We start from the raw sequence: 20,862 nt of genomic DNA, 5'->3' as shown, positions 1-20,862 counted from the left end.
AATCCACCTAGTGAATGATAAGAAATGGAGGAAAGAAAAGTTGCCAGTGCAGGTGTGTTTACAGCTGACAAACAGAGGTAAGGCTATTGTGATTCTAGGTTTCCAATGTGAAAATTGGTTCAATGACATGAATATATGACACAGGAGGGCATCAACTCACAACTCAGAACTCACTCCATTTTGTCTCCATTTGTCACTTGCACCTTCTACAAAAAGTTTCCTGCAGAATCCTGTGTAGCTGTGTATTTGAAAGTCCTCAGCGTGCAGCTGCTATCACACAGAGGCACAGATTGGTTGTATCCTCCGAATCCAAAAAAGCACTGTTTTTTTTTTCCTCAAAGAAAAGATCTACTATGGAACTACTGTCAGCAGAAGACATTTTCTTCCTATAAAAGAAAGGGTTTCATTTTATATATCCTTCTGTGTCTCCATTCTTCTCCATATTGAGGTTTGTTTAAAGAGGAAAAAAAATTTAAAAACCTCATTCACTGAATTGCGGTTGCTATTGTCTTGCACAAAAACAGTTTTGTTTTAAAAATCAATCATCTATGAAGATTCTCAGCAAGTCCACCATACCTACTGTGTACTGCACGTGGATTATATGCTCTTTCTAGTAGGTAAAAATATAGGATTTCTAAAATCATTTAAAAATATACATGGCTCTTTCCACTGATTTATATCTAACAGGGCCAAACATGTGAAGTATTGAAGAACTGCGAGGCATTTTACTGAACACTGTCATGAGGTAAATATATTGAAATACACGTATGTCTGGAATGAGATGCTGTGCTACACACACACACACACACACACACTATTTACAAATGGAGCAAGGATGAATTCTAAAAATATAGCTTGAGAAATGATTCAATATCAATTCCTATGAGGATCAAAGCACTCACTTAGTAGCCAGCCCTCTTCATTATGGTAATGCTATGGTTTTATGGATACCTAGGGTTTTCATCTGATTTACTTTTGGAGGAGAGTCGACACACACAATTGGGAGTTTCTTCTCAGGAAGAGTTGAAAGCCAGATCACGGGCATCGGAGGTACCAAAGGTAAGTGTGAGCAGGCCTGCACTGTCCACTTGGAATAACTAGATTCATCAAAAAGTAAATCTGTCTATTCCAAGGCGTGTGTTTGAGATTTTTATTCTTTCAGACACATCCAATGTTTCTGCTTTTGGAAAAAATAGGTAAGACTAATTCTCTAGGCTATAAATCACTCTAATGTGGAGGGAAATGTGTTAGCTGGTTGTATTACAAAGCCTTTACTTCATATTTAATAGGCACCTGCAATACCAGCATTATACAAAGCTCTCTACTTTGCAAATCTTTAAAACCCCACTTAATTTTCAGTACCGATTTCCTGCAATCTAAGAGCTTATGAAGGGTTCACTGTGTTCATACAGATCTATGCAAAATGTGCCAGAATTTCCCTGTCTGTGATGGCATTCATTTGGAGGTGAATCCCAAATTTTTATCACTGGCATGCTTATTTCCGACCAAAATAAATATCCTTAGAATGAAAGCTGAAGATTACGAGGACAAAAAGGAGGCAAAGTAACTAGCACTGGGAGAGATATATGCAAATATCAGCTCAATGACAATTCTTCATACCATTTACAATTGAAGCTTAAAGACCCAAATACTCTGCAATCCATTAGTTTCTCAATATCCTGGAAGGGATTAGAGTATTTCTTAATCAACTGCTAACAGACTGAAAAAGGCCAGAGAGTGGATATTAACAAAGCAGGGTAATACTAAAATGCAGAGATGGCCAGATAGAAAGACAAATTGTGGAAGAATGTTAAAATATATTATACAAACATGGTAAAATCAACCCAATTTCCACCTCCTTGCAGCCCACATAATTAAAAATCTATATAAATGAATGAATGCTGAGGCTGTAATAGAGTCCTTTTAAGAAAAGATAAGTTCACTTGTTAACAAATTCTGGAATAATGAGTATAACATGACTAGAAAGAATTAATCAAATATGCCCCTCAAATTGTGCTTATATCTTCACCACCCCCAACTGTACAGATGGTCCCAAGTCCATCATTTTAAATGTGATATGTGCTGATGGACCAGTAATCGATTGGATTGTTAAAATTGGGGAAATATTTAAATAATGTAAATAACAGAGAAGTATGGAAAAACCTATCCCTAATCAATGACTTCAAGTTCTGAATGCCTTAAAATCATATTATGGCTCAGAAATTTCTACTAATTCCAGTACTATTCTTATCTATAGGATACAAACTGTCTAGAGGACAAAATGTGAGTGAGAGAGTAAATATGGGTTGTTTTCCCACTTTATTCCTGCCATCACCCTTTACCATTAAGGAAGGGTAGTTGTTTAACTTACTTAATGAACTTCCATTTTAATGAATCTTGGCTTAGGGAAAAAAGAATATAAATCAAAACCAAAATGTCAATCATAGTAATATGTCTTTCTTGTTCTATGTTTCTGATGACTGACAGCCCAATAGGTTTGTATCAAACAAAGGTAAAAAGCATGTGTTCCTTTCCAAATGAAATGTTTGACAGATTTAACAGCTATCTGAAATAACTGATGAAATCCTAAACAGCACAGCCTATCTCCTAATGTACATGAGAAATATTATTTCTAAAACATTTGGATTTTTTTCCCTGATCTGATGCAGATTCAGGGGGTCCTAACTAATACAAAGGATGTACCACATTAGCATTATTAGTTATTGAACTCCTATGCTTCCAGATATTGAAAACTTTAGAGCAAGCCCCCTGCTGCCTGGCATTCCCAAATTCTCACTAATATCTGACCTGTGATTAGAGTCATATTTTTATTTATTTATTTATTTATTTTTTAATTTTTTTTTCAACATTTTTTATTTATTTTTGGGACAGAGAGAGACAGAGCATGAACGGGGGAGGGGCAGAGAGAGAGGGAGACACAGAATCGGAAACAGGCTCCAGGCTCCGAGCCATCAGCCCAGAGCCTGACGCGGGGCTCGAACTCACGGACCGCGAGATCGTGACCTGGCTGAAGTCGGACGCTTAACCGACTGCGCCACCCAGGCGCCCCGAGTCATATTTTTTTTTAAATGACAAATATTAGGGCCCTGGTATGTAGAATTCTGGAAAATCTATTAAACATAAAATCAGCTGTCAAGAAAGCCAAAATTTAAAAACCCGTGTATTTTTAAATAATTCTTAGTTTCCAACTACCTTGACTATATAAGATATTAACTAACTTGTTAATATTAGCAAGAGACTAGTTTGAATAAAGGGTCTCCTTCAAGAAAACATCACACTAAATTCAGAGAACGCTTACTGCAGGGATTTTAAGTGAAAGTGGTAAACAATTCACTAAACTCACTTTCTTTTTTGCCTGAAATAATACGCAAGCTAGGAGTTCAACTCTGACAAAGTCAAACCGAGAAAGTGCTAAAAAAGGAGCAGTAAAGTTGACATGGCCCTCGATCCCATAAACACTCAGTCTGGTACCGCTAGACCAGCATGGCGTCTGTGGGTGTTAGTTAGCATTTGGACTATTTCTGCATTCCCACCTACCCCCTCCCAAAAAAATTAGAAACCAAAACAATCTGAACAATAAAATAAAATTGTGGAAACAATGCTTCTGAGAAAATAATTTACAGGTCTCACTTTCATACCTCAGTACTGTCACAGAAAATAATGCGATATGAAAAATAATTCATTAAGAGACCATTTCTAATATTTTGGGTATAGTTTATGCACATCTCACATATGTCAGTCAACATAAAAAATGAAAGTTCAAGAGTCAGACTAATTCACAATTGGTTATGAGGAAATGTGGTTTTAGATTTGAGGTTTTTCATTAAATCTAAATTCTATTTTACTATTTCATGTATATTTTAATTTGAGCTATTATGAGAAGATACATTATAGCTTGAAATATTTAATAAGACTATACATATACCCAAAGAATATCACGTATTCTTACCAGTACAATGCTTGCAAGGTAATTTTAGTGATATTAAAGCCTCTTCTATAACACCGTAAGGATGACTCACTTGAAACTAAGGGAACATCAGTTTAGAGTGTTTCTATATATAGAAATAATCGTAAAATTTAGGAGATAGTCTTTTAACTACTGAAATTGTTTTCTCTACGTTAACACGTATTCAGTAATCAGAAGACACATCTATGCTTAATACAGTGGCAACTTTTATTTTTACTCTCCTCAAGGTTATTAGCAATGAATACTAAAATGTACCTTGAATCTTATAGCTTAGCTGTATCAAGTTGAAAAAAAAATCAAGTATTTGTATCACAAATCCAAGAGGAAAGGTAGCCAGTTTGAATAGATGGCCCATCCTCATTTCAAATTCCTAAATCAATCCAAGGGGTCTGGGTTTCCTTTACCTCACAACTGACTTCTTGATCATAGGGCACTTGGCCAAAGGGAAGGAGTGGAAATAAAAATCGCAACTGATAACATTGTAAATATACTCTGCATCTTGGGGAGCAATTTTTCTCCACATACCACCTGTGTTCAACTGTCACGATATACTGCAACATTTAGTGGTTTCAAGTATCGTCACATTTTTTTAGTAGCCTCACATTAGTTCAGATTTGCTGCCTTCACTTCTTTCAATTGCATTTTCCCACTGTTCTAAATAGCAATTCTATGACTGTCTTCTGCATTTTACGTGACACAGCACTTCAGTGGTTGTAGTGGGATTATTCAAAAATGAAAAATAATCATAAATGTAGTATGGTATCTCTAAATGACTGGGAATAGAAGCAATTCCCTTTCTGTAGTAAAAGTACATGTATAAATTTGAGTATAGCAGGCACACACATTTTCAATGTTTAATTTCTTCGATACATACACAGATATACATATGAGCAAATACTCTCGATTGTGAACAGTTGAAGTCAGGATACTTAAACTCTAAAATAAGCATTTCATTTAGAAAATTAAACATGACTGTTTACCCAGAACCAGACTGTAATGCAACTCTCACAGATTGTTTTATTACTGGAAGAAGTTGTCAAATGTAAATAGGTCACTTTTTTTTTTTTAACATTTTCATTTATACCCCCACAAAAAGCACACTGGGGCCAAGAAAATTAATTCCCCAAGTGCTGTCAACCAGGTTGGGAAATAGCAATAAACAGCTTACTGTAAAGCCCCTCCAGCCACAATAAAAAGGCTGTCAATAAGTGAGCTGAGTGAGAGCTGGGCTGTGTACAAACAGGTACTCTGGAAATGATAATCTGAAAGGGAAAAGACCTGACGTTTCTTATTCCAATATGCTGAGGCAGTGGTTCTCAAAGTATGGTCTCTGGACTAACAGCATCAACATGACTAGGATCTCGTCAGCAATGGAAACTTTCAGGCTTGACCCCAATGGTACTGAATCAGAACATCTGGGAGTGGGGTCCATGTTTTAAGAAACCCTCCGGTTCATTCTGAGACACCTTAAAGTTTGAGAACTTAATATCACATTTTAAAAATCACATCCACTAAGAATATATTTTCCTTTTAGAAAAATACACCAATGAGCTTTATCACTTTAAGCCCTACTGGAATTGATTATCTTGCCATCCTCTTAAACCTATAACAGTGAACTTTGCTTATTTATAAATAAATATCAAGACATGCTCTTGCTTTTCTTAAAAACGGGAAATTCCACCCAATCTGTGAATGATAAGGGTACTTCTGAAAATTCATGCAAAATAATTTGTGGAAAATCCAGTGACAGATTTGTTATGTTCAAGGAAAATGAAAGCTCAGTGAAATCGAGTGGATGAGGAATATGGTTTCCAACATTCTTTGCAGGGTCACACAAGGCAAAACAGCAGGGGAATGAAAGACAAAATAGGAACTAATGCCCTGATGGCAGAAGAGTCAGACATTATGTTTTCATTGTATGGACAACACAAATGAATGATATTTAAATTTGGTAGCCCTTTACTCAAGAATCTTGCATTTTACTCACACATCAACTAGCACCATTAAGTGAAAAAGGTATTCCTGTTCACAGCACTCTGTGCCCACTCAAATAAAAATCTTCACACGTTATATGTTTATAAATTCCTTTGAAAGCTTTTGTTGTGATAAACCCTACTTTTTTCAAAATTGTGTAGCTTCAGGAGCATATTCTGTATAAAAGCAACTAGTTGAAGAGAAGGAGCTAAAAATAGAATTTTTATTTGAGCTTAACTAGAACATCTTCAGATAACACTCATGTAGTTCAGTTAAAAAAAAAAAAAACCTAAAAGGATCGTATATAATTTATGTTCTTCATTCATAGAAAATATGCCTCTTACACTAAAATTGTACATATTGCTATCACCAACACTTCTCCTTACTTCCAATATTCCTTTTCTCCAACACTGCAATTTTTCTTTCTCGGCGTGAAAATTTCTAAAAGGTATAAGCAAAGCCATTTCAATAGCTTTTCAGCATAATAGTGAATTACAGCTATGTCTGAACATCCAAATGACTACAATGAGAACTGCACAGTAACACATGGTCTCAAGGAATGTCTAAAATGCACTTTAGTTCCAGTTAGAGAATTAGTCAGCATCCTATTTTAAAGATTACATCATACAAATGTTCTTATGACTAAGCCTAAACAAAATATCTTTTCCATAATTTGCTGAAATGCACTTAACATTTATGTCACTGTACTACATAGAGTTTCAAGTTTTGTGGAAAAGTCAGAAAAAGTGGGCCCGTGCGTCAATGCTAATCCACACCACATTTACATGAAAAGAAAGATGATGTTGGAAGAATATCAGAATGTTTCTTTGGAAAACAAATTTCAGATTTTGTATGAAAAGTTCAAATCATGCTTGCTTTTTTCAAGAGAGTATGCAAATCATAAAATATCAGCATATTGTGAGTGACCTTCACCTAAAAAGTAAGTAAAAAAGCCGTTTTCTTTCTTTTCATTAATAGTACCTTCATATTTAAGTCCATTAAATCCATTAAGTCCATTAGTTTCAAAAATTACTTAGCATAACTATCTTATTTACCAACTTTCACAAACCTTTACTAAGCTCAGAAATCTTCTACATTTTAAAACAACCTCTCTTAAAAAGCTGATGAAGTTAACATAAAAATAAGTCTTCCCAACTTCAACTTCTATCAGATAACTTCATATGCTCCTCTAGAATTCTGACACGGACTTATTTTAATTCCTCTCATTCTGTGCCTTCAAGCTTTAAAGTGTATGTACTTTTAAAATGCTCTAGATATCTAATCTTTTACATTAAGAAGTAGAGATTTTAGTTGAATAATCACAGATAGACATTATGCTTACTGTTCTGGGAATATCTATGTGATTCACTGTCAAAATTACTTTTATGAATATCTTATTACCACAAAACCTTAAAGTCATTCCAGAGCAATAAACACTAGATGGTAAGAGGGAAATAGAGTTTCAATAAAACATTCTATCTCACCCCACGTCCCACATAAAAAAGGAAAAACTCTTGAGTTTTCACACACTGATCAACAATTGTCAATACTGTCCTGCAAATTTATTTTTGCTTTCCTTGATTTTCTGAAATCTATATGTTCCTTATTTTGAACAAATTCAGATGGGCCATCACCACAGGGGGACTCAGTACCAACAAGGGTAGAACTCAGATTACGAAATCCTAGAAAGTTGGTGTGGTGAGAGCTAATCACAAAAGAGCAACCAAATGAATTGAAATGCTAGTTGCTCCAGAGCAACTATCATTAAATAAAAGGTATCTTTGGCTGTAGTACCAGCTTGATCCTTCCCTCCCCCCTTTCCTTGCTACTGCGGGATGGGCGCCTGGCCAGCACAAGCGACATGATACCCTAGTGCCATCTACAGGCTATTACTGACACTCAAATTTCATGGCAATAGACAAGCACCAGTGAAATAAATTAGACAGCACTGCATTTAAATCTTTATTAACAAGGAATTATTAGACCTAAGAAAAACTAATTCTGGATTTGGTTGAAATATGAGTTTCTCAGCCTCTTAATCCCTCTTCATATGGCATATTTCACAGTTTAAAATGAGTTATGACAGATCACTTATGCATTACTAAGATGGGAGAATATTTACAATGGATTCATTCTTTTCTGTATAAATTGGTTATATCAGGGAGAAAGCATTCCTTCTATTTTTTTTTTTTTTCTTGAAAGAGTACTTTGGCCATTACGGACAATTTGCCAACCTTCTATTCAATACCCAATGTACTATATTACAATGAAATCATCTGAAATCAAAGAGAAGGCTTCCTATATGGCTTCGTTGCAATCTATCAACAATCATGTGCTTCACGGCTGATGTACATTTAATAAACTACTATCTTGTTTAGAGACTAAAAAAAAATTAACCCCTTTAGCAACCACAGCTCCAAAATAATTATAGCGACACCTTCAAACGTCATTTAAAACTTGGGATTTGAAGGTGACTTTTTAGATCAAAAGGTAATGTGAAAATCTTGAAGCAGTCAATTTGGAAACCCCAGGAGCAGAATTTGGCATAACAGGACAGGTTTTCTTCTTCAGCAAACATTATCTTGGGACATTTTGGAATTATTTCCTCTTTTCATCTTTTGTCATTTGAAGGAAACTGGGAAGTTAAATAATTCTCAGAACTCAGAAATTTCAAAGCTGTTCTAAAAATTCTTGACTGAGCCCCAGAGGAATAAAAAAAGGGGTCAAGTTTTTTTTTTCCCTCTTTGTAACTAAGCTAAAGTTAGACCAAAACAAGAGACACACTGGCACGTTAATACTGGTTGACTGGGCACTTGTATGCAGTACTTATAGACCAGTAAAAGTGCTCGTTTACCTGTCTGGTGTGTAAGGGGCCCTTTGTCTTGAAGCCTCCTTGGGAACTGCACTCTGAGGCACTGAAGTGATCTGAACTAGTGGAAGAGCGTTTGGAGAGGGTGTCACAACCCCCGACAAAGGTGTTGTCCAAAGGGAGTTCCTGAATCACATGATGTTTTTTCACGGAAACCGGAGTGTCTGGTTTAAGATGAAAAGCAGGCTGTGGAGAAGCAGATTTGTAGTGCTTGGCCAGGTCAGGGCTGTTAGGCTTGAAGGTTGTTGGAGGGGCTGGGCCCCAGTCAAATCTTCCTATACTTTGCTCCTCCAGCTCAGCGGGCAGACTTATTGTCCCATTGATAGGTTCGTGAACTGCATCGTCAGGTTTGGACTCTTCAATTGTAACAAAGTTCAAAAGAGAGCTCTTGGGAGACTTTCTTTTCTTCCTTTTCTTTTTCTTGTTTTGTTTGTTCTCCTGGTTTGGGGACATCCACTCAGCACCTTGCTTGCTCCTCTGAGCTGCTTTGAACCTCGATGCATGGCGACATCGCACCAGGACAGTGACGAAGATCACCACTATGACCACCATGGCCCCTGCGACGATGGCAATCATGATGGTGAGATAGTCCTCATTTTGATAGGGTTGGCTACTGTCCCCTATGTTCCTATCCAGTGGGGTCTCCATAGTCCTGCGAATCAAGTCATAGATATAGGAGGCATTCCCAGCGGTGTCATTAACGTAAAGAAAAACAAGCACGAGTGTGTGCAAAGACTTAGGGTATCCCAGGTCACTTATATTGACCACCAAACGGTGCAAGCCCACATCAGTAGGTGCTGGCTTCTCTTCCAGAGTGATGTTACCTGTTACTGGATCGATCCGAAACAAGCCTTTGTTGTTCCCACTCACAATTGTATACTTCAGTTCGGCGTTCATCCCAGTGTCAATATCCACTGCAAAAACTTCTGCTACCACAGAGCCAGGAATGGCTGAGAGGGGTACCAACTTAAAAGAAGTGTTGGAAGGTGGAGAAATGACAACTGGGCTATTGTCATTGACATCCATGACATTGATAGTTACTTTTGCAGTGGAGGAACGAGGTGGTTGTCCTCCATCAGTGGCTTTGACATCAAAAGTGTAGGAACTCTGCTGCTCTCTATCAAATGAGACATTTGACTTTATGACTCCAGAATAGGGATCCAGCACAAAATTATCATTGTCATTTAGAATGGAGAGAGTCACAGCTTTATTCTCTCCAGCATCTGCATCTGTCACTGTGATCACCCCCACAGTACTATACTTTGGCAGATTCTCAGACACAAAAAATTGAAAATGATTATGAGTAAACTTGGGGCTATTGTCATTCTCATCCAGAACAGTAACTATCACGGCCGCTTGGCTTTGGAGGGGAGGGGTTCCATTGTCCCTGGCAGTTACTGTAAAAATGAACCGCTCCTGTTCTTCTCTGTCAAAGACTCTGGAGGCTGTCAAAACTCCTGTCTTTCGGTCCAAATCAAAGAAGGAGGCATTCGGTCCAAGCTGATAAACAATGTCCGCATTTTTCCCACTGTCTTCATCTGTGGCACTAATAGTTGTTAAGTATAACCCACGTCGGTTGTTTTCAGAAACTGACAGCTCAATTACAGGCTGGTTGAAAATTGGTGGGTTGTCATTTTCGTCCTCAAGCTTAACCCTTACCAGGGCAGTCTGATTTAAACTGGGTTTCCCAGAATCAGAGGCAACAATTTTAAAGCTGAATTCTTTGGTGCCCTCATAGTCCAACAAAGAGGAGGTCTCTAACAAATATTGGTTATCGTATACTGCCTTCAAATGAAATGGGACCTCTCTTTCAATAAAACAGATCACTTTGCCATTCACATCTGTGTCCTTATCTGAAACTGTAATTAGGGCAATCTTTGTATTGACAGGATCTTTCTCAGATAAATACACTGTGCCATTGATGGGACTTATAATGTACCTGAGGTCTATGTTAGGAGGGTTATCATTTACATCAGTGACATTGATGGTAACCGTTGCTCGAGCAGGAGTGGAGCTGCCATCACTAGCCAGCACTGTCACTTTGTGAATGGCTGTCTCCTCTCGATCTAGGGACCTCTGAACTGTAATCAGCCCAGTAGTATTATTTAAAGCAAAGAGCCTTTTGGTTGCAGGGGCGACCTGGGCACCAAAAATGTACCGGATTTCAGCATTACTGCCTATATCTGCATCAGTGGCATGGAGCTGAATTACAGAGGTGCCCACAGGAGCATTCTCTGGAATATGCACCTCCACTTGACCCTCTTTAAACACTGGCCTGTTGTCATTTACATCACTTACTGTGACCTGCAGTATGGCCGTGCTGGATTTCTGTGGAGTGCCTCCATCCTCTACTTTGATTTTCATCACATAGGTATCTTTCTGTTCTCTGTCCAAGTTTTGCTGAACAATCAATTGCGGCCACTTCTCTCCCTCCGGAGTTTCCACGATATCCAGTCCAAAAACACTCTGCCCATTTAACAATTCATAATGCTGTACACCATTGAAGCCTGTGTCAGGATCTGTTGCTGATGGAATTGGAAAGCGGCTGTTGATCAAAGTGTTTTCTGGAATGGAAATATTGATGACAGGGGATGGAAACATGGGGGCATTATCATTGGTATCCTTGACAATTATTTTTATTTTGATCAGCCTGAAAAAATCATTGGGGAGGATCACTACCTCAAGTTCAAAGAAACACTCATTCTCCTCAGCATAAGAGGCTCCAGCACAGAGTTTTTCTCTGTCTATTCTATTGGAGGTTGTGAAAATTTCCCCAGTGCTACTGGATACTTTCACCAAAGGGGCATCCCCAGCTTTAGAAACCAGTCTGTAGACAAGGCTGGCACTGGTCCCTGTGGCAGCATTGATGTGAGAAATGTTCAGATCCTTTGGTATGTTTCCTATGGGCACATTTTCAGGCAATTCCTCTCTAATAGTGTAAATAAGTTCTTGAGCTATTGCGGAATCCAGCCTTAAACAGGCAATCAGAGCAGCCAACAGGTAAAAATCCCTCAGGTCCATGATAATGTATTTATTTTCTTTTCCTGGATTTTAGGGTTTAAAGGTTTCCACTGAGGAATGATGCACGAATTGCAAGAGGAAGCGTGCATGGACTGGAGGATGCATTACATCTCATCGCTTATTTGGAGACAGCCACTGTCAACACAATCGTATAGACAATATTATTCTTCAGTAAACAAAAACACACAGTCATGAAATATCACAACACATTTTCCACTGCACATTAGTAAACATGGCAGTTTGCTCTGCCACTGTTTGCAAGTTAACTCTGTGGATGAAAACACTAAATATCCACTGCTTGTTGCATTTGCCAGGAGAAAATGAAATTAATCTACTTTTGAATTAAGGACAGCTGCTATTTTTACCTGAATTCACCCACACTGTTTTTCAGGACACTGTTTAATTCAAAACATGCATTCTTGTTCTCCTCTTCCCCTCCCCCTGTCTTACCCGCCTCCTGGCTTCTAACCCACCTCCCTTAGTTTTTTTAGGTGCAAGTGAAAAACACCAAGTATTTAGCTATGGTTCCTGCTAATTGCTTTGTCACATGTCAAATGTGATGTTTTCTTCTCTGCTACACTGAGTCACCTCTTTCCTCTAAAAAGACTACCTCTTCTTTCCTCCCAGTTCCTCAACTGCCTTCTAATACAATCTTACTGGGAAACAAGCACCCGGACATGCTGCTGCAGCATCAGAAGCAATAGTCACCGGCCACTACACAGCCTCATTGCTTAAGAGCACGATACCAACACTTCAAATTTCCTACCCAGACCTTGCTCTCATTTCTCCATATTGCCAAATTATCCCCATTTGGATTAAGAAACACACTAAAACTTTTAAAAATGTATAATACAAGATTCCTCATCCTAGATGTGGAAGAGAGTGTGGAGATGGAAGTAAAACGCAGCTAACATTTCCATGTAACAGCACAATATTTTCTACTGAACATAAAAGAGGGAAAAATGCAGTTTCTTAACCCTGATCCCTGGTTATAATATGAGTAACATCTGCCACACATAAATACTGCAACCCAGTAACGCAGGTAAAAAGGCTTCTGCTTAGATGCTCCCCTAACTGCAATTTAAATGGGTGCAAGGCTCCAGGCAGCTACCTACTTGAGTAGAACTGGTCAGTTCCCAGGCTCTAATCTTATCTGCATTAGGCTGTACGGTAGCTGATGCCCGCGATTAGTTCCAGCAGAGTGATGCAGGTAGGGATGCAGATACAGCCTCGTAGGTGAGCTCTGCCCCAACCGTCTACCCAATTACAAACATCCCTCGTCCACACTGAGGACATATCTAAACACAAAATTTACAATTGTGCATGCGAAACTTTACACTTACGTTAGTTGCCTCAACCTTTCCCCTTTCCCGGTATGCTGCAGTTAGGAATGATTTGTTCCAGCACATAGAAAGCCATGCATCTGGTAGCACCAGTTTGGGGAGAAATCAGAAGCAGCAAACGTTTCCTCCTTGTGAATTGTGTTGCTTCGGGCTGGCAAATTAGCAACTCCAGAGAACAAATTCACAGATTTGTCGTTAGTCATTCTCTTCACATTTTCGTCTCTATTACCACGGGGTCTGGGCTCTTCTGGTATTTAACACACACACAACATCCAGTTGCACTTCTTCAGCTCAGGGGTATTTTCCACAGCATCAGGCATACCATTTCCCTCCGATGTCAATACTGCTTAAGTCTAACTTCTGGTAGGAAACGTCAGAGTTGGGGTGATGGTGATTCTCTGGCTGCTCTCCGGGATGACAGTTGCCCGAAAAATTCCTAATCGGTTATCTCTTTCGTGCTTCAGAGACTCTAAGGCGCTCCTTCCTGTCTTGCATGCTCTCCCTCTCTCCCTTCTCCTCTGCCCCTCTCTCCTTCTCCCTCTCCTCTCTCCTCTCTGAACTGAATTTCTTGATATAACTCTCAATAAGCCCAGAGGGAGGGCGTGACTGCCAGAGCCCCGCCTCCGGCCCCTGATTGGCCCGCATCTTGCGGTGCGGGCGGCTGCAGCCAGGCACGAGGGAGGGGGCGAGGAACAAGGCGCTGACTGTCTCCCAGCCTCCCCTCCTCAGCGCCCCCTCGGCAGCCGCGAAAACCCGGAGAACTGATCCTGGCCCCGGGAGAGCCGGGCTCCAGGAGGCGCACTGAGCATGCCCAGCAGGGTTCGGCCCGGAGGGAAGTGCCGCTGCTCCCCAGGCCGGCGCGGAGGCAGCTCTCGCAGCGTGAGCCGCCCTTTGGTTTGCTCTGTGCGGCGAGGGGCAGAGAACCGCGGAGCACCGGTGGTGGGACGAGCCGGGGCGGCGCGGGAGGCAGGCGGGCAGTGCAGGCAAGGATCCGGGGAGCCTCCCGCACCGCGATGGGCGGATGGGGGGGGGGGGGGGGCGGTGCAGAGACGGCTCATCTCCGGGAGCACATTTCGCACTTGTCTTTACTAAATGGAGGGGCCAGAATGCGAAGGGAGGGAATAGTCAAACCGGGGTATGAGACAAGATATGCGCTGTCACCCCTCAGGAGGAAGCACGGGCCAACGGATCTCCGGAGAGCGTTAAACAGACAACAAGCCCGGTGCTGCAACTAGAGGCTTTTGCTGGCAGGAACATTGGCAAGAAGGGCAGAGAGGGCGGATAGCGAAAGGTCGGGACAGGATATTTGAATCTCAACCAGGACCGGAAAGAAAATTAATTTGCGCACTTTCTAGAAGCAGGGTGATGGAAGATGCCTGGGGAAAGGGAAAGTGGCAGCTTCTGGGACGCCCTTGATCAGCCCCAGGCCTGTCTGGCGTGCGGTGCAAAGTCTCGTCTCGGAGAACAGCGTGGGCCACTGCGACCTATCTTAGCTGTCCTTGCACTTCGACTCCCGCGGTGTCCAGAAACCTAGGAACCCGAGCTCGTCAGGTCGCGCGGCTGCAGCAAAACCTGCATCCAGCTCACCTAACTGCAAACTTTGCTTGTGAGAGGCTGGAAGGAGTCCCGTCCAGCTGTTCCCCAAGCTGTAGAACATTTCCTTTCCTTTTGCACTTCTGATTGCAACTTTACATGTGTACTTGTCTCTCCCTGTGCATTTCTGACTCCAGTTCTGTACCAAATCCTCACAGGTTTCTCCTTTTCATACAAGAGTTAAACGGAATGACTCCGGAAAGGATCAGCCTTATTCCCTAAATATTAGCCCCCGAAGCACTGTTTTCGATTGATCTTTTAAAATTAGCAAACCACGAAGATTTCTGTAAGGGACTCTACCCACAACGCCAAATACCTAAGTTTGAGGCATTAATAACAGTTCACTTGGAACAACACACAAAAAAAATATTTTTGAATGACCTGTAAAAGTTGTCTGGGAAAGTCTTAATGCGTGATTGAATAACTTGTTCTAACTTAGAGGATAAAGAGTATTTGTCTTAAACCTCCGTGTTCCTCATTCTGTACTGGGCTGTAGAAGCACTAAAGACTCTACAGTTAAGCACTATGATGGCATGTTCCTTTTGTTTCAGTACAATGTTTTGGTTGTTGTTTTTTTTCCAATAAGAACAACTTATTTTTAGATATTTAAAAGTAAAAAAGGAAATCATTAAGCCTACCAATCTTAGATATTGTATAAATAATTCCATTATTTAACCAACTCATTTGGCATTACAATTTCCCCTCATCTGTGAAAATATAAGCTCCTTTTTATTCAAACTTTTCCTCTGGCGAATATTCACAATAGAAGTGCAGTACCTAAAAGCCCACTGTAAAATACATTGATCCCTTATACATAAAATAGAAAAACAGTTTCTTGCAAGCAATAGGTGGATATTGTTTTTAAAAAGCCTAATGACTCTTACGATAGTATTTTGTAGGATTAGAATATACAGAATGAAAAGGTCTGCTTAAGTATACAAAAGTCAAAAAAAAAATTACCTGATACAATGTGAATTACAGGAATTCTTTTATTTTACTACTGATGATTATTTTGCCATTCACAAAATCTACAGTTAAAGCTAGTGCATTGTTCCAACTGTCACCTATTTTATGCTCTGAACTAGTTTAAAATAAATGAACCATCATCCTGATACATTTACAATAAACACAGCAGCACAGGCACTTTCCAGTTCATTTCATAAGCATCGTGCTATCTCACCTTCTTATTCTAATCATACTGTAGTCATTTCAAAGTTCTGTTGTAATCGCAACACATAGCTTAGCAATAATTATTTAACCTTATTTCCAAGCGTAATTGTTTCTGTTTGCTAAAGAATAGCTTGACTTGTAGTCAGAACCCATTATTATCTTATACTCAATAGACGAAATCTTAGAACACAGATGAAGGTTAGGAAGAGAAAAAAAAATTATCACATGACTAAATTTACAACCATGAGACTTCAATTAATGGAAACCACAGGTCAAAGCCCCCAAAAAGAAATACATTTAGATTCTTTGCAAAGGAAATTGAACACAGAAATAGAGCTGACTTCAGTGCATTCTATTTTGTTTATTTAGCATATCTAAATCACTGAGATTCTTTAACCATACCAGTTTTAGCTCTTAAAGCCAGAACAGTTGAAGCTTATTGTTACCCTATTATATTCCAACTTATAAACTACAGAATGAGAACTATGATTAGAGATCTCATGAATATCCCTGGGAAAAAATAACTTGAGGCTTCTGACCAAAACACTATGTAAAACATGTGCATAATGAGAGCTGCTCACAATTCACCTCTACTTTTTGAAAGTTGTGTCAACAGAATTATGAACTTGGGAAATAGTAATTTTAGTTTTCGTAGGGGAATATATTGTGTTTTTTTTTACTGCATTTTAATTGTTTTTCCTTAGTGAATTGAATAAAATATTAGATTTCCAATTATGACTTCCAATACAGATCTTCCAAGATGTATTCTAGACTTCCAATTAGATCTCTTTTAACCATTATTCATCTTTGTTAGTGCATGTGTTGTAGAGCCAGGAATCACGATATTCTCACCTGTGTTGTACCTGATTAGTACTTTAGGAATGTCATCTGGGCTATATTAAAATTGCCTTAGTGTTCTCTCTGCATTATGTAAGTCATGGGACACTTACAAAGCTAAGTCACCTTCAGCCAGCTAACTGAAAACTAAAATGCTATTACAGACTTATGTTGAAACAGATGTCAGGTTGAAATTATTATATTCTGAAATTTTAATGTTGCTCTGTTTATATATATTAAACCATAGTTTCCATGTAATGGCACTTAATAACTTAAATTATGAAGTTTAATTGGATTTTCATCTGATTTTCTAGTTATCACTCAGCATTTTAAAATTACATTTCATATCAATTGTAAAGGCTTCTTTAAGAAACAATTTATACAAGAAACAGACTGTGGTACTTGGAATGATCAAATGAACTCAAGGATTTCAGAACTAAAATTTTCGACTCTAATATACTAGATCTATATTGTAATCAAAGTTAAAAATTAAAAAAAATATTTCCATGCCCTATATTTCTAAAGTTCCTTTAATCTAGATGTCTTATTGTGTCTGACACACATTAATCAATCAATCACAGGGGGTCTTACCTCACAGCAGGTATTATTGTCCCCATTTCACAAAAGATGCTAGACTATTGTACCCTACTTCTGGGGGAGAATTGTGTGAAGAATACTAAGGGTTATTTGTATTATCACTGTTTAGAAAATGACAATGCAGAATTCTAACACCACAAAAAGAAAATTAACACCTTTTAAGCCTGTGCAAACTGGTTAAGTGTAGTAAGCTTCTTAAATAATTCTGTTGCTTCACTATTAGCTTTTTCTTTGAATACTTTTTTTTTCTTTAACGAAAACCTAGCTCAAGGTAATCAAATCACAAAGGAAAGCAGGTGACAAGAAGCTTCATTCTGTTTGAATGACTGAACTAAATTTATCCCAATTTGCTATATTTTTATGACTGACAACGATTATAGATGTCAGGTTTGTAGCTCTAACAGTTATTACAATATTAACTGACATTTTCCAGTGCCTCTATGTTATCATGACTACTATATAAAGAAAATATTGAATTTTCAAGTTTCGTTATTGGTTTTTTAAGACGTAAGGTCATATCAAGACATAGCTTTCATAACAAAGCCTTTCCCCTCTCATAGGTGGGGCTCAGGTAATCACTCAGGAAAACATGAAAAAGTGGTTTTAAGCTAGTAAAGAGAATACATGTTTTTTAATTTGATCACTTTAAGTCATGGAATTTCAAGTAAAATATAACATACAAAACTTTATTTCCTGTGTATATTTCTATTTTCCAGTTTTTATGGGCAAAAACTGTTAGATTAGAATATCAGGTATGATCTATTCACAATTCATATTTATATAAATGTCCAAAGATGCAAAAATAGCATGCACGTTTGGAAGCACCTGTATTTACACTGAAAAATAGAGATAGGAAAATGTTCGAGACAAAAACCTGGTTCAAACACAACAGTATTCGCCCAAGGATAATTGGGAAAATGATTTTCTTAGATATTAGGACTTTCTCAAGTTAAAATATAGAACAAGTTTTTTTTTTTATTTTTTCAGTACTTTATCAATAAGAGTATGTTGTTGAAAACAAAACTTCATGTTACTTGAAACATCATTCTGGTAACTCATTCTATATCCTCCCCGCCCCCGACACACACACACAACTTCGTGCTTATAAATCTTTCCTGTTTGTGTGTGTGTGTGTGTGTGTGTGCGTTTTAAGACAAACTCACATGATACTCTTCTAGGAGCCCAATTTGTTACATAATGTGCACATAAATAGACTTAATATAGGGCAGGATGGATAAGCCTCATTTTTCTCTTATAATCTCCTCTCAGGAACCAAATTCAACCCACAGTCCCCTCTAATTCAATTAGGATGAGTCAGGGAGACGATGCATATTCCATTGACTCCTGTAGCTCTGGCTTAACTCCGTATCACTGATAAGACCCAAGTGATGGATATAAGGATTGCTCAGCCTTTAAAAGATACTGGTATGCTTTGACTGGGACTTAAGTCAATACCACTCTGCTGACAAAAGTTGTGTGTACACATACAATTCTTTAATTTTTTTTCTTAAATGAAAAACTGATTCTGCAGTGTATACTAATACACTCCTTAAAAGGTTCTAAAATGCACATCATCTTTTCAGTCCGATGCCTATGAATTTACTGTGCTCCAGCTATAAGATTGGTGAATTTTCAGAAAGGATTAAAAGAGCATCAAAGAAACTTCTTGACTTTATAGAATGGGGTTGATCTGCTTTAAAGCAAACCAGGACACATAAGTGATTTATTTTTAAAAATAGTATGTTACGAGACACATTACATGGAGCTTATAAGAAAGCCTAAGTATGAAAATTTTCCTCGGAAAAATATCACTTGTAAAATATAAGAAAAAGCAGTAAATGCCTCTTACAATAATTTCAAAAAGATCATAAACATTTATGTCACAAAAATATTCATGCAATGTATTGATTTTGTAGAGTAAATAGCACCATGTTTGAGAGCAACATCAGTGTATCTATGACCTAATTGCAAATTTATTTGTTAATTTCTGGGAATAACAACTATACCAATAGACGTGTCTTTAACAGCTATAATGGAGTGTAATGGGATTATTTTTCAGTAATATTTGTCTCTCACCATGGAATTAGGCTGACTTTTTGGTATATTGCAACAGATAAGATCCTAATGACCAAGTGACAATTCATGTAAATATCGCAATTAAGAGTATAAAGTGAGGATTACATGAAATTACTAAACTCCTATGGGACAAATTTAGTGTCATTAATCTATTCATGAATTCATTCAAAAATCTATTTAAAACTCACACTATATAAAAAAAAAAACCTACTCTACTTTTAACAACCTCCTATATGCTCAACATAGAAATATTCAAATGTCTCAAACATAATTCAGCTGAGGCCTCTATTTTTTTTTTTTACAGTGAGCATACTAGCCTATGAGTCCTTTCTACTTTGCTAATACCCATGACAATATCTCTTCTTCATATTTTAGGTTTAAAAAATTTTGCTTGTGACATTATTCTTAATAGTTTAAATGCTCAGTGGCAAGTTTTTGATAATATTCATAAATATGCCAGCAATCTAGTTGTTTTTAATCTTCATATTAGTCCAGAAGGTCTACTGAGTTTATTATTTTAAGGTTATTGTAATAAAATTGACTTTGTGATTTAAATAAGAATTAACCTGATTCTGTGTTTCTCAAACCTTAATATGAATACTAACTCTCCATACATCTTGTTAAATTAAAATGCAGGTTCTGATACATTAGTTTTGTAGTAGGAGCTGAAGTTGTACATTTCTACCAAGTTCCCAGGGGATCCTGATGTAGGTGTGGACCACACCTTAAGTAGCAAAGACCTAAGAGGAATTTTAAAAAGTATCTTGACACACAGGAAAAAAATAATAATAAAGACAAAAAAACACTGGAGAAAGGATTATACCTATAATTTTTATACCTACCATTTTACCACAGGGATTAATTCTGTTAACAAGCATTCTTCTAACAACAGTACTGCTCAGAGGCTCAAGGGATTTACACATTACACATACTACCTCGACTTAGTTTTCCTCCTCAGAGATTGGGTATCTGCAGCTATATTTTACTTTTACTATGGACTGGGAGTGAGAAAGCCTATTTGGAGAACCTAGCACACTTTTGAGACAGAAAATGAGGGCTCAGACACTTTGAGCAATGTGAGGGTACCAAGCCATTGATGAGTATGGAAAGTATCAACAAGGAGATGATAAATACTTGTGTGGACACCTTGTGTGGACATCTCCACAGCTCACATGACTTCCTGTTTTGGAAATGTTTTTCTCCATGTTCCATCCACATGGGCAGCAAAACATCCATGTTCACATGGTGTGGACTCCTCCCATCCTGCCAGAAGTTGATGGATCCATCCCACTCTGCCAACACTTGATTACATTTAGGAAGATATTAAATTCAAGATTGACCAGCAAACCCCACACTAAAGAACCTAGGTCTGTAACAAAGATATACCAAGATCT

The 20,862-nt window shown here is 38.2% G+C and overlaps 1 protein-coding gene across 12 annotated transcripts in view; it reads right to left on the bottom strand.

The window, feature by feature from the left end:
- PCDH9 (protocadherin 9) overlaps positions 1-13,772 on the bottom strand; it is a 925,564-nt gene extending 911,792 nt beyond the window's left edge. For 10 of the 12 annotated variants that reach the window (XM_058683241.1, XM_058683266.1, XM_058683246.1 and 7 more), the window contains exons 1-2: positions 13,196-13,772; positions 8,817-11,987 (exon numbers count right to left, since the gene is read on the bottom strand). In XM_058683241.1, coding sequence (XP_058539224.1) covers positions 8,817-11,852 — 3,036 coding nt within the window. In that variant the 5' untranslated portion in view covers positions 11,853-11,987; positions 13,196-13,772. The remainder of the gene's footprint in view (positions 1-8,816; positions 11,988-13,195) is intronic. The other 2 variants (XM_058683324.1, XM_058683319.1) reach the window with 2 other exon arrangements.
- Positions 13,773-20,862: the final 7,090 nt, after the last annotated feature.

The sequence above is a fragment of the Neofelis nebulosa genome, chromosome 1 (genome assembly GCF_028018385.1).
Source record: "Neofelis nebulosa isolate mNeoNeb1 chromosome 1, mNeoNeb1.pri, whole genome shotgun sequence".
Taxonomy (NCBI): Eukaryota; Metazoa; Chordata; class Mammalia; order Carnivora; family Felidae; genus Neofelis; species Neofelis nebulosa.
The sequence above is the reverse complement of the archived record's forward strand: the minus strand, read 5'-3'. Positions and strand labels throughout refer to the sequence as shown.